General features: G+C 38.3%; 1 protein-coding gene across 1 annotated transcript in view; it reads right to left on the bottom strand.

Moving 5' to 3' along the window:
- LOC149288989 (microtubule-associated tumor suppressor candidate 2-like) overlaps positions 1-15,355 on the bottom strand; it is a 146,532-nt gene that overhangs the window by 103,551 nt on the left and 27,626 nt on the right. Inside the window, exon 4 of the mRNA XM_089491221.1 lies at positions 7,675-7,716. Within this exon, the coding sequence (XP_089347347.1) occupies positions 7,675-7,716 (42 nt within the window). The remainder of the gene's footprint in view (positions 1-7,674; positions 7,717-15,355) is intronic.

Genomic DNA, 15,355 nt, shown 5'->3' with positions numbered 1-15,355 from the left:
TGAAGGCTCTTCTTAACAAATGTACTGCTGTTCTTGTGCTTAATGACTGTAATATTTAATAATACTCTGTTACTACTTGAATCCCAAAGTGTGCTAGCACAATCCTAGTATGGTTTTGAGCCAACCCAGGTCTTTGTGTTTCTTGCAAAAGCAGGACTGTTGGGTGGTATGATGTTTGCGCAAAAAAGTTTCAACTTCAACTAAAGACTCAATCTATTTTTCTTATTAGGTACTGTTTACAATGCCAAATGCGTAACATGCAGAAAGTGTGTGGTCAAACCAGAAGCCCAAATCTTTGCAGTTTATAGTGCTTCAAAATGGTGTTCGCTTTCACCTTTATCATGGTTAGTTCTACTATTCTAGATGGCTCATGATTACCATGTAGTACAGTCATTATTGTATTAAAATGCAAAGGTATATGACATGAGACATCACTCATAACAAGTATGAGCTTTGCAATTAACAAACATGGTATCTTATATGATAAAAATGGCCAACTTTTCTTGAAAATATATTAAATCATCAGTGACTTTGCAGGTACTTAACTGATAAAGCCAAATACACAATTAATTTTCCAGTTATCAAGTTTATTCTTGGCAGGATTCCGCTTAGGACTCATGTTAAATCAATGAAAATGTCAAACAGTATCATAGTTGACGGTTAAACAAAGTGTAAGAACAAAGCACATTCCAAAGGAGAGCCTACACTGATACCACCTTTAACATGTGCCGCTCTGTTGCTGCAGATGCTCTTCTGTGTAAATTATGCATTCTTAAAAAAAAAAAAAGCAAGAGATGTTCCAAGCATACAACAGATGCTCACTCGCACAGTGGGTCAAACACAATATGGACAATGAAACAAGACACTTTGTGATGATCCCACTTCACATTTTATGCCTGCGGAGAAACCATGTGCCACACACACCTGTGACAAGTTGCAATTTACATAGATGAGATTGAAGTTGGTATTATTTAAATACATGCAAACTTCAGAGGCGGGTGATACATTCAACAGAACTTCAGAAAGATGTATGATGGAAGCGAGAAGCAATGAGGTACATATAGTACACCATGGGTGGCCCAAGAAATTGTGCTGCCTGGGTCCCAAGATGAAATGCTGGCCACCCAAAAAGGATGCCCATGAAAAACACACACCCACATCCTCAGTGATGTCATCAGCGGGTACAACTATTAGAGTTGTCAGAGCCCGGTTGTGCTGGGGGCCCTTCTCAAGGAGACAAAGTCTCCCTCTATTGTTTCTAAAAGGGAAAAGTGATCCCAATACCAAAGGACCATCAATCCATCAGGGGGCTGGCGGAGCCACCAATGATAGTCTCTCACGACAGCAATGCTAAAAAATGTTGCAAATAAGGTACAGTGCGTTCCGGAAAACAAATATTACACACACAGTGCCATCTTATTCCCCAAACAGTAGTTCAGTGCAATTTTCCCACACAGCTTGCATCTATGCATCTACCATCTTTGGTCCCAAACAGCTTGCCAGTGCCCTATTTATCGCCTAACAGCTTGTCTATGCCATCATTGTCCCCACCCAGCTTCACTCTTCACACTCTCTCTCACCCTCTCATTCGCTTCTCTTTCACCACAAATCTATCCTGATCCCATGGACTCACCAAGACCAATGTAAGAGTCGGCTCTGTAGTACATGCTTAACCAGCTTGATTCTAGTGAGTCTATTCACTAAGTAACCAAGTTATCAGCCGAGGGTGGAGATTCTGTGCACACGCTTTCTCCGGATTCTAGGAACGGGGGAGAGGATGCCCCCATGACTCCCCTCTTTTGTGGGGAGTGCAGGCAGATTTGCAGGGAAAGAAAGGTGCAGAAAGGGTCTACAATGTTGGGGCTTCTTAGGGTACTCTCGCAAAAGAGTGTAATCACAGAGACAACCTCTCCCACGTTCCTCAAATCGGGACAGCGGCTATATATATATAGATACATACATTTCATTTTGTTGGTGACCAGCACATTTAAATGTTGTGTTGCAGTATGAGGGTCGTATACACATATTTAGGGAAATAAATTACTTAGTTACACATCTCACATATTAGACAGCAGAATGGCCCTGTCATTACCAAGGGTTTTTAGTACCCCAATTATCAATTTTCTGCCATTTTTACCATATGTGGGTTTATTTGATGTACCCACACAAATTCTACAGCCTTTTTTAAAAACAAAATAGGGTTTTTTATTTAAACGCAATGGGATGTAAGGGCTTTTTTCTTTATTATTAATATTTTGTACATCTTATGTGTGCCAGTGATGTTTTTTTTACTATTTCCCTCTTGTGAAAAGAAGGAGAAACATTGTTTCTCACTCTCTTCCCTCTGTTCCCCCCTGCACTAATCACACTGTGATCAGGAAGTATCCATTGCCTTGCATTGCTGATTGCAATGCAAGTGATTGGCCAGCAGAGGGCCTATCTTATATCCCAGAAGGGTCTAGAGTCCAGGGGTAGGCAACCTTCGGCACTCCAGATGTTGTGAACTACATTTCCCTTGATGCTTTGCCAGCATTATAACTGTAAGAACATTATGGGAGATGTAGTCCACAACATCAGGAGTGTAAGAAATCATTTTTATACTTTTATTTTGTTCTGCACATTTTAGGCCTGAATGCAACTTGAGTGCTAGGAACATATGGTATCAATTAAGTGACGTAGTTTAGAGGGTCTTCTGTGGAATGCCGGTGTATCCTATTACTGTTCCAATAGGATTCCTTTACGTATACCCTAACCAAATGTAAAGGGGTATAAATTGGCATGACTACAAGGACAAGGTCTCTTTCCACGCTCTTTCCACGCTCTCATCTTCATCTCACCAAGATATTTAGCCTACAGTACCTTTTATCAACATTTGTTCCAGCATCGGTATTGTATGAATTGATAATTTGTTATCGAATAAACCTGATTAATAAGACATAGAAGCTGTGGTCTTGATTGCTGTTTGATCACTGGAGAAGCTTAGATATTCAAGACAAAGAATATTCTAACAAATTGACGAGCCAGCCAGTCTTTAGTCAGTTTTCTACGGCGAGCCTTTACTGCACGTTTGTTTTTTACTTTTCCTCTTCCGACAAAGGGGGGATAGTGTGCAGTTGTCTGAAGAGATCAAAGAGATCCTCTGACTAAAAAAAACAAAACCTAGCAGTGTGATCAGAAGAAAGTGTAATTCGACACTACCAGACCATTACCAGACCACGTGGTGAGAAGCAAGAGCATTCCAGAACCGTGTATCGTAGTGAGAGCAGATTGAGCAAGCAACTGATCTACGGTAAGTATGGATTTTATTAATACTTTGTCTTCCGGAAGTAAACTTGAATTTACGTTTGTTCCTTATACGGCTAGTGATTCAGCTTTGTGGCATGATTTATGGCGTCAATGTGAAGATGCGAATAAGAAGATAGACAAAAAGATATTTTCTGTGAATAAGGAGAAACAAAAGTTGAGAAACGTAATGAAAATGATTAAGATTTTTAATACATTACTTGATGGTGGTGTTAATCTGACTAATAATGATGTTAGTCAAAGTAATTCACAGAGTAGTGACATGGTTAAAAATGAGATGCACAATGTGTGTGCAATAGAAAAGGAATGTCCTAAATGTGATTTATTAACTGAAGAGATTTCTGATTTGTCGGATTGCTTAGAAATTAAGAATTTGTTAATTACAAAATTGCAGAAAGATTTGAAACAAGTTTGTGTAATTACAAGGGGAGATAGACAAAGACACAGCTTAATTCCAGAAAATGTAGAGGATGAACCAGAGGTCAGTTCAGAACAGGAACTGCAAAGGAAGAAGCTTAGAAATAAAGCAGCAAAATTAAAATTACAGATACAAAGCGAATTAATGAAATTACTTAAAGAAATACCGCCGTATAATTCTAATTTGGATGCATTTGGTAATGCAGATGTATTTGAATCGAATACAGAGAAGCATAATTTGGCTAATGAACAACGAAACAGATTATTTAAAATATGGTTGCCTACATACATGAGTAGAAGATTAGTAGCTCCAATAAGTACTCCTATAGTGGAGGATGATGAAATCATCCATGGAACAGATAAGGATAGACTCCAACAGTTGATTAAGTTTACAACTGGAAATGAAAATCCAACACTTGACATACTAGAAAACCTGAAACCTACAATTTCAGAGGATCCATTTTCTTTTTTGTTAAGATTTGAGCAGGCATATAGAATAGTTTTTAAAATTTCTGATGATGAATGTCCTGCTTCTATGATACAAGTGTTTGTTAAAAAGTTTAAATATTTGGATCCTACTAGTATTGCAATTGCTTCGGATATGCAAACACTTGAGGCTGCTGCTGCGTTTATTGATAAAATCAGAAGGGAACGCAAAAATGAAAAGGTTAAAATGAATGTGGCTGCTATTAACAAAAGTTTTTACACACACAGAAAGGAAAGGGTTAATTCCTTTCATCCCCCTTCCCCTCCTCAGGAGTTTAAAAGGAACCACATGTTGGCTCCCAGGGGACAAAGGATTTGGAACAAAGAACCTATACAGTGTTTCTATTGTAACAAACCAGGTCACATTAAAAAACAATGTCGTAAACTTTTTTATGATATGCAATGTAAAGGACAAGGGAAATCAAATGGATTTATTCACACGTCTGACCAAATAGATAGAAGGAATCCAGTACACACTACATCACAGAGAGAATCTCCATATGCACCACTCATTAGAGAAATCAGGGAGATTGAAGTTAATAAAGAAGATTTACCTAATACAGGAACTACACAGGAGTATGTTTGTTGTAAGTGTCGCGAGAGCTATAATACGTAGATCTATGTTGATTCAGTATAGCTAGTATAGCAATTAACTCTAATTCGTACTGTATCCCTGCACTCTGTCTTCTATGAAGATGTTTTGAATAAGTTAATTTATTTATAAGAAAAACTATATGAACATCAGATGTGTTATATGTTAAAGTTTTGTGTTTTGTTTTATTCTGTAAGTTAAGATCCTGTAATGTTATATGTTGTATATGTTAAACTGCAACTACATAGTGTCCATCATTTGCAGAAGTACAAGTTAGGGATATTTCCTTTCTTGCTTCTCAGGTTGATTCAAAACCTTAATTTAGTTCATGAGAACAGGGTTTTGCGTCATGACTAAAAAGGATTACTATGTATTGTATTGTATTGATCAAATATGTTTTTCCGTAATCAATTGAAGTATTAATTATTTACTATTGTCCATATTCTTAAATTCATCTCATGATCCAAATTCATGTGTTATAATTTGCTATTTGGTTATTTGATAAAATGATGCGGTCTTTAATGTTAATCATTTTAAACAATTTCTTAAGAATCATATTAGAACATTACATCATGTTTTATAGTGAGGTGCTACAATAATAAAGGTTTTGTATCAGCTAAGATTTTGATGCTGCATATCTGTTGTGTTTTTTAGGTTGTATGTAAGAATCGAATGGACAATGCAAATTATTAAAAAGTCTATCATGGCAAAGACATCTGACATTCAACAAGAGACAACCCTTTTTGTTTCTCGCAGTTCTGACGGCGACCATACTGATGATTGATGGTTCTAAGAAAGATCTACAGAGTCAAGAAGATATACAGATTTGACAACCAATTTATAGACAATTTAACAATACTCAAGGGTTCCCAGACATAATTAAGAAGAAAAGAGAAATTGATGATTTTAATGGTCATGTGTGTTTTGGTGTAATGAAAGGGTACTTATTAGTTTGTAACATTAGAATTAACGTCACTAGACAAAGTAATGTGAGGTTAAATGTTACGATAGGGCCTAAACATTTATTTAGTTGGACTAAAGGGACCTACACACAAGATGATAAATTTGGGTTTTGGGAACATATCATAAACAAAGTAGCTTTATTGAGTATAGTAATAGGATGCAGTAATAATGTATGTGAAGGTACATGTTTAATACCTATGGCAGATAAAGAAGAAACATTGTTTCCTATGAGAGTATTGGGAGTACCTGTCAGTAGTACACAATTATTATTTTATAAATTAGAGTATCCTGATTTTGTTTTTTCCACAGATATGTCAGAAACGGAACAGTTAGATTTGTCTGCATGTTTACATTTTGTGTCCAAAATTATTTGTTTGTCTTATCAAGCTGAAACTATATATCATTCATGTTTTCATAACCAGAGCTCATGTTCAGGTACAATTCAAAGTGTGAAAACATCTAACGATCTTGTAACGCCTATAGAGAAAGGTAGAGTATGTGTACAGGTAATGTCTAATGGGGAATTGATTAAAGCAATGTTTTCTAAATGTACGCATACAGAAATATTATCGAAAGGTCTGTATTGTATTGATGGCGATCCAATAGCAATCTATATATATGGAACTCAGATTAATGTTTCTCAAATTAATTCTCAAAAATTAAATGTTTTGCCACTACAGTTTAATTTATCACAAGTAAGTGAATTTCCATGGCAAAAGTGGGCAAATGAGATAAGGAAAGATGTAGGATTTTTAAATGTCTTGCAAAAACAATTAAAAGAAGCACAGATTGTATTTCAACATGAGCAAGGTAAACTCAAAAACATAGAACATGAATGGTCAATAGTCTCAGGTACATCTTGGTGGAAAAACTTTGCTAAGTCAACAGAAATTATGGCAAAATCATCTGTTGGCTCCGCTATCACCAATGTTTTGTTACATCCATTTATTATTGTTTTATTTGTGTCTTTTATATGTATTATTTTTCAAATATGTTTATTATGTAGAATAAGAAAATCATATTTAACTATTCGAGAAAAGATAAAGCAAGGAGAGATGATATTAAGGGAAACTTTAAGACGTAGGATGCATCAGTCTTCCACAGATTCTTTTTTATAATATTATCGTTTACATATCTTCCTGCACTCACTGAATGTGATATGAATGTGATACGAATGTTGTATGAATGGACAGCAAACATTTATTTATGGTACATAACCATAAACAGGGGGAAGTGTAAGAAATCATTTTTATACTTTTATTTTGTTCTGCACATTTTAGGCCTGAATGCAACTTGAGTGCTAGGAACATATGGTATCAATTAAGTGACGTAGTTTAGAGGGTCTTCTGTGGAATGCCGGTGTATCCTATTACTGTTCCAATAGGATTCCTTTACGTATACCCTAACCAAATGTAAAGGGGTATAAATTGGCATGACTACAAGGACAAGGTCTCTTTCCACGCTCTTTCCACGCTCTCATCTTCATCTCACCAAGATATTTAGCCTACAGTACCTTTTATCAACATTTGTTCCAGCATCGGTATTGTATGAATTGATAATTTGTTATCGAATAAACCTGATTAATAAGACATAGAAGCTGTGGTCTTGATTGCTGTTTGATCACTGGAGAAGCTTAGATATTCAAGACAAAGAATATTCTAACAAGGAGTGCCGAAGGTTGCCTACCCCTGGTCTAGACAAACTCTGCAGAGGATATCCTATCCACCAATGACATCAGCAGTGATGTCTAAGCACATCTCTCCAGTCAAAAACAAAGCTGTATTCACATTTTAATAGGTCAAGCTGTAAATTCATATTAAACAAAGACAATGTATAGTTTAGACACAATAAAAACACATAACATATTGCAACACAGGTATCTGTCCCAAGAGCTTTTAATCTAAACATCTTACTGGGCATAGAAATGAAGACTGTGCTTGCAGTCCATACTTTACCTATTTACTTCAGAGAGTGCTAGATAAGTGGAACAGCCTCTAAGCATAAGTGGAAGAAGTTAATACAGTAATGGAAATTAAAAATTTATGGAATAGGCATTTAGCATATAGACCAAGGACTAATTAAGGTCTGACTCTTTACATCAGGAAAACAAACTATCTTATCTTCAGTCAAATTCAGTTTTTCATGTTTTTATACAAGAACCTGTAAAGTCCAACATTAACGAAAGTTTAGGAAGGGCTTACCTTTCCTTCCAAAAGGTTTCCACAAGCCAACACTGACAGATTTGCACATCGAGATAAAAATCAAAATAGGTGTCCCAATGATAATCACAATCTCAGCTACTTGGTTAAGTATCAGGCGGAAATGTGGAATGCTTACAGTCTTCATTAGGGTTTATATAGAAGAAATAAATGCAAAGGTTTGTCAGTATCCTTTAACAGCCTGCTGTACTGAGAGGACTCTTCTGATGCAACATAACATATTTGAAAACCTATACCTAGGATATATTGCTGAACATAGCAACAGGGATAAACACACAGAGACACGGGGCATTAGGTACACATTAGTCCTGCTGAGTGCTTGTATTACGAGGCAGTAACCACAGGTATGCTAAACATAACAGTAACCCATACTTTCCTATGTATGATAAGAGGTGTAACACCAGCCCTTGCAGAGCCCATAGTCCATGGAGCCCGTAGGTCTTAGGGGGTATTCAATGCTCTTTGGTGCAGAAGCAAGCCTTTTGGAACTGGCCCTATTAACATCTGAAGAAAAACATGCAGTTGTAACACTTTACTTTGGGCCTGACATCCATCATAGTGTGTACAGCCTGGCTGGCGCCTACAGGAGATCCTGGCCTCTGCATAGTGGAGAGTTAGGGGTTAATATGACCGTTTGGCAGTGCCTCCACCTAGTAATTACTCCAGGGAATTAGAGTGTAGTGTACTAGGACACATATATATGTATAACTCAAACACAAAGAATGTAAAGTTGTCAAACAGATGAACTCATATATTAGTTTAGATCAGGAACCAACAGCATTTCAATAATATCAACAGGTATACAGCAAACGAAATATAGCTGAATCAAGCCCAGTCCAAATCACCTGCCTCCCCAAATAATTAGGAACCCAACCTTGTATAGTTATCAGTCCCCTGGGGTAACGTTGATGCACATAGATGTTGGGGCCCATGATGGAGGTAATACTTCCCTTGAAATGGGTAGTGATGGCCTCAATGCCTGTAACTAATCCTGAGTACCTTCCTCTGATATCTGGATCTGGTGCAGTCTGGCAGCTTTAGCTTCTGTAGGCCTTCTGCTGTATACTGGATTCAGTATTCCAACTGGAACCACATGGCAAGCTCACTGCAGCACATCTGCCTTCAGACACCTAGCAGCCTGACACAGGAATCAATCAGCTCCTCATAGCAGAGACTTGTAGGATCCTCAGCAACAGGGAAGGTACAGAGATTTCTTGGGGTGCTTTTCTGTAGAGACCAAGTCACCCTTCATTTTTTCCCCAGCTCACCCACCTCCAGTCTCTCTCTCTCTACTCCCCAGGCAGTCTGGGGGAAGGACCTCACTTCCTATTGGCCCCAAGTCATGCCCAGTGCTCCAGTGATCACTCTCTGCCCAGGAAGTCTGTATCTATGGTAACTGGAGGTATATAGATACCAGGGTTACACAGTAGATGTAATATTTGTGCTTATGGTGCCCCACATTTGAGCATTAAGCAAACAAGATATTGGGACATCGTGGCTATTTCCAAGGTTTAGGGTGTTTTATTTCTTCAATGTGTTTCATTAGTACGGCTTTGTCCAGGAAGTCACCACTTACAAATAACATTGTTGGGTAAGGGTGGAAGAAAGTATACTTTTTATGTAATGAACTGGTGTACAGGTGACCAGCCTGGTAAGTCAGGCTTTATGTTCTTTATTTCGCAGGAGATGAATCCCACCAATACTTATTTCTTCTGAGTGACAGGTTTGTCTAGGCCAATGGAATCCAACTTTTGCAAAACCAGTTCATAAGTTTCACATCCTGGAAAAAGTGGACAAGGTCCTCAACGAGTTTGGCTTTCCAGCTCTGTCTATTACCTTTTTAGGTGTTTTTTTTTTTTGCTCAACAAATCCCACATCCAGATAATTGTGTTTCTTCGAATGGAAGCTTCTGTTATTCAAACCACAGCATATTTTTTATTTCTCCCATACTTTTAGCTATATATCGCATTTTTACCTCATATATAGCTTGTTGGCCTTGACTCTGCAGATACCTGCCTGCCTCAACTACTGCCTTGTATCCATACAAATATTTACATTACTTGTGGTTTTATGTATATTGCTGTAAGCAGCAAATTCCTAGGAACCATTAAGTACATTCAGACTCAGCTTTTGTGAAAAGATGATTGTCTGAAGAAAAAACCTCAGCTTATAAGACATTGGGTACCAATCCACATATGGAGGGTCCAACGGCAAGCCTTACAACTAGAGCTTCCCGATGACGTGAGGTATATGTAGCTCATAGAAGGGAATCAATTCATTGAATATTGTGGAGACCTCAATGGACCCACCACCATTAATCAGACGCTCGTCTACAAGCATAAGGACGTTACATATTGCCGTAAGGTATATAAATAAATAAGGCTTATGTGTTATATGCTGCACCGCACAGCTGCCATTATTGAATTTCATTTCCATAATGCACTGCACACGGGGAATGGAGAAAATCAATTTTAGCGTCCTTCAAGTACATTTTAACACGGGCTGAAAATAAGTTACAACACAGTGATCTGTGCAATTAACACATATTAACCTGATCTCCAAACCAGATCTAAATGATTGCCATCATAAACTTGTGTTCTTGCTCATCAATGGAATTCTACTCAAAGCTGCAATTTGGATGGGTAAAGTAATTATACAGCTGTTAATATCACGGGCTTTCTGTCAACAAATTAAAAGCAGGCAATGTTTGGTTGCATAGTTTCCATTAATGTGTTAAAAAATCCACCTTTATATAGACTGGCATTCAGGACCATTACCTGTCTTTCTGTTGCATTGGTTGTGTTCATTCATCTAGATCTAGATATACACACAGCATTCCTTTCTGCTTACTAATTATTTATGAATCAATGCATAGCTTGTGCTTGAAATCTTTGAGCCTGCACTACCTCCTGCCTTGTTGCTCTGCGCATGGTAACCACAACACATATTACTCAATAATTAAATTGTGATCTTTTGTAGGAATGTTTCTATGGCGGTTGTGCAATCAAAGTATTATTGTTGACTCTGGTAAAGTCCCTTGATAATGAATAGAGATCTTGTGAAATGACAATTTTGGTGTTAATAATATATTATCTATTACAGTATTCAGTTCCAACAATTTTACACAGCACTTCTTACAAAACGTACAGTCAAGAGGAATGACGAAACTAGAACTGACAGACTAAGACAAACCGTATTTCTAAACTACTGTACATTGTAAATATAATAATGTGATAGACTATTTCCAAATTAAACCTACTGAGAAGCAAAATATTTGGCAGGAACTTTTGTTCAGACAAATCAGAAATTATAGAATTGTAACCAGGTGATATTTTTAATCCAGTGATACAAATGGCCTGTAGCCAGTTTAAAATTGAATACATCCTAAAGGTAAATAATATACTTAAAGGCAGCACTGCCAGTATGTTGGTGCAACAGCAGGAGTTAAACAGTTAAAAGTGAGACATGGGGGGGCACTGGCTGGGATTGAATTTTTTTTGGATAACGGGGTGTCCTCGGTGCAGCTATTGGTCAGATTTAATACATCTAATTTATTCTGTTGTGGTCTTTTTATAGGGGCAAATCGTCTAGCTTTACAGAGCTTTACTAGGTAAAACTTTGGAGATCTGGGGGATCCTGGCCATATGGCGGTTTCTAAAAAGCGTATATGCATGCGTAGACCTGGGACTGGGCCATGATAAGGTTTTTTATATTTAATAAAGACTGTAAATAAAATGGTATATGGTATACTGTCCGCCACACGCTTGTTAAGACGCCTTTGTCCGCATTTTCTAGCCGAATGACACTGCCAATGGTCTCACATGCTTCTTAACCCCTTAACGACAATTGCCGGTCCTGGCACGACACGGAAAAGCATGTGCTTTACGACAATTGACGTGCCAGGACCGGCACGTCTTTAAACGGGTGCAGAAAGCGATCTGTTTTCGCTTTCTGCACCCAAAAAACGTTGCTGAATGCCTCGACCTCGAGGCATTCAGCAACGCCGCGATCGGAACGAAGGGGCCATCTCTGGCCCCTCCACGGGGCGTCAACATCCGCCATAGTTTGTATGGCGGCGGACGCCCGTTTTAAAAGCGTTTAGGAGGCGATCGATGATCGCCTCCTAAACTTAAATGGTGTCGCTGGAATGCCTCGATCAGGAGGCATCCAGCGACACCAAACACTTACCTTTCGATGGGCAGCTGCCGATGATCTTCGCCATCAAGCAAGATGGCCGCTGCCCTGTAACAGGAACCAACAAATTTTAAAAGTTCGCTAGATGGTCCAGACCATCTAGAGAACTTTGGCTCCACTTGCAGGTTGAATACAGGTACTGCATTCACCATGCAAGTCAATGGAGCTCAGCTTTCTAATCACAGTGTGATTAGAAAAAATAAATTAAAAATAAAATAAAATTAATAATAATTAGAAAAAAAATAGTAAAAAACCAGTAAAATGTAAAAATAATTTCCCACTGATGTCACTATCAGGGGAACCTTCAAGTTGAAAAAAAATGTTAAAAAAATAAAAAAAAGGCAAAAAAAATATATATATATATAAAAAATATATTTTTGTGAGCAAGTCCTAAAATTAGCATATTAGCTTAAAACAATTCTCGCATGGAAAGAGTTAAAATACTGGCATATTAAATGCCCGTGGGGTGTCTACTTTTAAAAAAGGTATGATTTGATGGGGTAAATTGAATTGGCCAGGTTCAACAACGTCCCAATTAACACCGGGGGAAGGATGGCCACACACCTAATTTCCAATTAGAAAAATGCACACGTACCAAATGTGGCCTTTTAGTTCCCACAAAAATGACAAACCCATGCATGTGGGGTACCACTGTACTCAGGAGATGTTGCTGAACACATTATGGGGTGTCGTGTGACAGCGGCATATACCAGGAGCTGTAAATTCATACATAAAGTAGGTGTGTGTGGGAAAAATACACACACAAAAATACTACTGCAAACTTTGAAAACATGCTGGTGGTAAAATGTGTGCATGCAAAGAGTTAAAATACCAGCATTTAAAATACCCTGTGGTGTCTAGTTTTGAAAAATATATGGTTTTGTTGGGCACACTGAAATGGCCCGGCTCAAAGATGTACCAAGTAGGGCATGGGCAGTGGATCCCCAAATGCCAAAGTTCAACATTGAAAAATGCGCATGCCCCAAATGTGGCCCTTTTGCCCCCAAACGGCCAGGCAAAATCATTCATGTGAGGTATCGCTGTACTCAGGAGATGTTGCTGAACACATATTGGGGTGTTTTGTGATAGTGACATAAACGAGAACCTTTTAATTCATACCTGAAGTAAAATGTGTGTGACAAAACAAATGCAAAAAAATGACTACCACAAAGTTTGACAAAAACTGGTGGTAGATATGGTGCATGGAAAGAGTTAAAATACTAGCATTTGGAATACCCTGGGCTGTCTAGTTTTCAAAAATATATGATTTGATGGGGTAAATTGCATTGGCCGGGTTCAAAGATACCCGAAATGGCACATGGGGGGAAGAATTACCAGATTTGGAAAAAATGGCTTTGAAATAGCAAAACGCTACCTGTATTTATTGCCCCATAATGGGTAGAAAAAAGCAAAAAAACATAAAAACATTGGGTATTTCTAAACTCAGGACAAATAGTAGAATCCATTTAGCAGGTTTTTTCATTACCTTTTATAGATGAGTAAAAGATTTTTCAACTAAAAGTTAGAAACAGTCATTTTTTTCTAAATTTTTCACCATATTTTATACTTTTTTTAGTAGTAAATAATATGATACAATCAAAACAATGTCATCTAAAGAAAGCCCTTCTTGTCCTGAAAAAAACAATATCTAATGTGTGTGGGTTCAGTAAACGGGAAAGAAGAAAATTACAGCTAAACACAAGCAGCGCAGAAATGTTAAAAAGGCCATTGTCACGAAGGGTACAAAAAGTAAAATCAGCCTTTGTCACGAAGGGGTTAATCAACTTCTTGAAATTCTAGAACAGCAGGGGTGTGGTTTCTGAGCGTAAGCCTGCAGGGCCTCTACTTAACGTGTATAATATTCCTTGCCTCGGGATGCGTGATCCCTGTGGCTACTTGCCGCAAAGTCATGGCGCTTATGGTGGGCAGACAACTCAAAACTGTGGGGAGAGTAAAGCATACACGGATGGCTACGTATTCCAGATCACAGACAATGATATCGTGCTGGGGCATTTGGTCATTACTGACTCGTACAATTGCTTCAAATTTCAATAAAAGAAGAAACATTATATTGTTAAATTAAAGCACAGTAATTGTTACATCCAGTACTGTTAGTGAGAGAGAACATGAATTGTTTCAAGGTTCTAGAAAGGAAAGACTAGAGAATACTTAAAGGTACAGCTGATGTGTTGTTTATTTGGGACACAATACAGGGCCGGCCCATGGAGCAGAGTGGGGTAATTGCTCCAGGTGGCACTTTTGAAGGGGCGGCGCTTTGCCGCCCCAAGCCCTTTTTTTATTTTATTATTATTTAAAGCGGAAGAGAGAGAGGGCGCCGAGTGGTTTTCGCTTACCAAGTTGTCAGTACACGCTGGGCGCCCCTCTCTCTCCTCTGCGAGCCCTCTAGCTTGGTCTCAGTCCCGGCTTGTAATGCTGAGCGCCGGAAGATGACGTCATTTCCGGCGCTCAGCATTACAAGCAGGCAGACTCGCTGCAGGACTGCTGAAAGGTAAGTACAAAGGGGGGGGGGTTAGATAATGTAAGGGTAGATAATGGGAGGGAGAGTAAGGGTAGATAATAGGGAGGGAGAGGAAGGGTAGATAATGGGGGGGTGGCAGAGGAAGGGTAGATCACGGGGGGGGGTGGCATTTTAAACTTCGCCCCAGGCGGCATTATGCATTGGGCCAACTCTGACACCATAGCTGCCAACAGTCCTGAATTTCATAGAGCAATCGCAACAACCAGACTAGACTAAACTGTTCTCTTAAATGTCCCATTTATTGGGACTTCTGGCAGCTGAGAATACATGTTCACTGAATGAGCAGGAGACGGGAATCTCTGAGAGCAGAATACCAAGTGACATCATGACGCCTGAGAGGCAAAATGAGCAGAGCATTACGTGACTCTCCTACCCCCATCATTTTTCATAAAATACTCTCTTTTTTGCTTGTACTCCATCCTCATGTATCAAACAGCAAACATATTCCATATCAGGTACAGCCATTATACATTTCAAATTTACAGGGTTTTTTTTTTAGACACAAATTGTAATATTCCCTTTTTAATTTTGCTGGGCATTTTTGTGTAGAAAAAAGTGACATTGAGCATTAAATTGAAATCATTTCAATTGGCATGGTTCTAATTAAAAATAAATAATAAAGGAACAGCTCATGCAAAAAAT

The sequence above is a fragment of the Sceloporus occidentalis genome, unplaced genomic scaffold (assembly GCF_023333645.1).
Source record: "Sceloporus occidentalis isolate IW3139 unplaced genomic scaffold, rSceOcc1.0.p SCAF_49, whole genome shotgun sequence".
NCBI classification, from domain to species: Eukaryota; Metazoa; Chordata; class Lepidosauria; order Squamata; family Phrynosomatidae; genus Sceloporus; species Sceloporus occidentalis.
The sequence above is the reverse complement of the archived record's forward strand: the minus strand, read 5'-3'. Positions and strand labels throughout refer to the sequence as shown.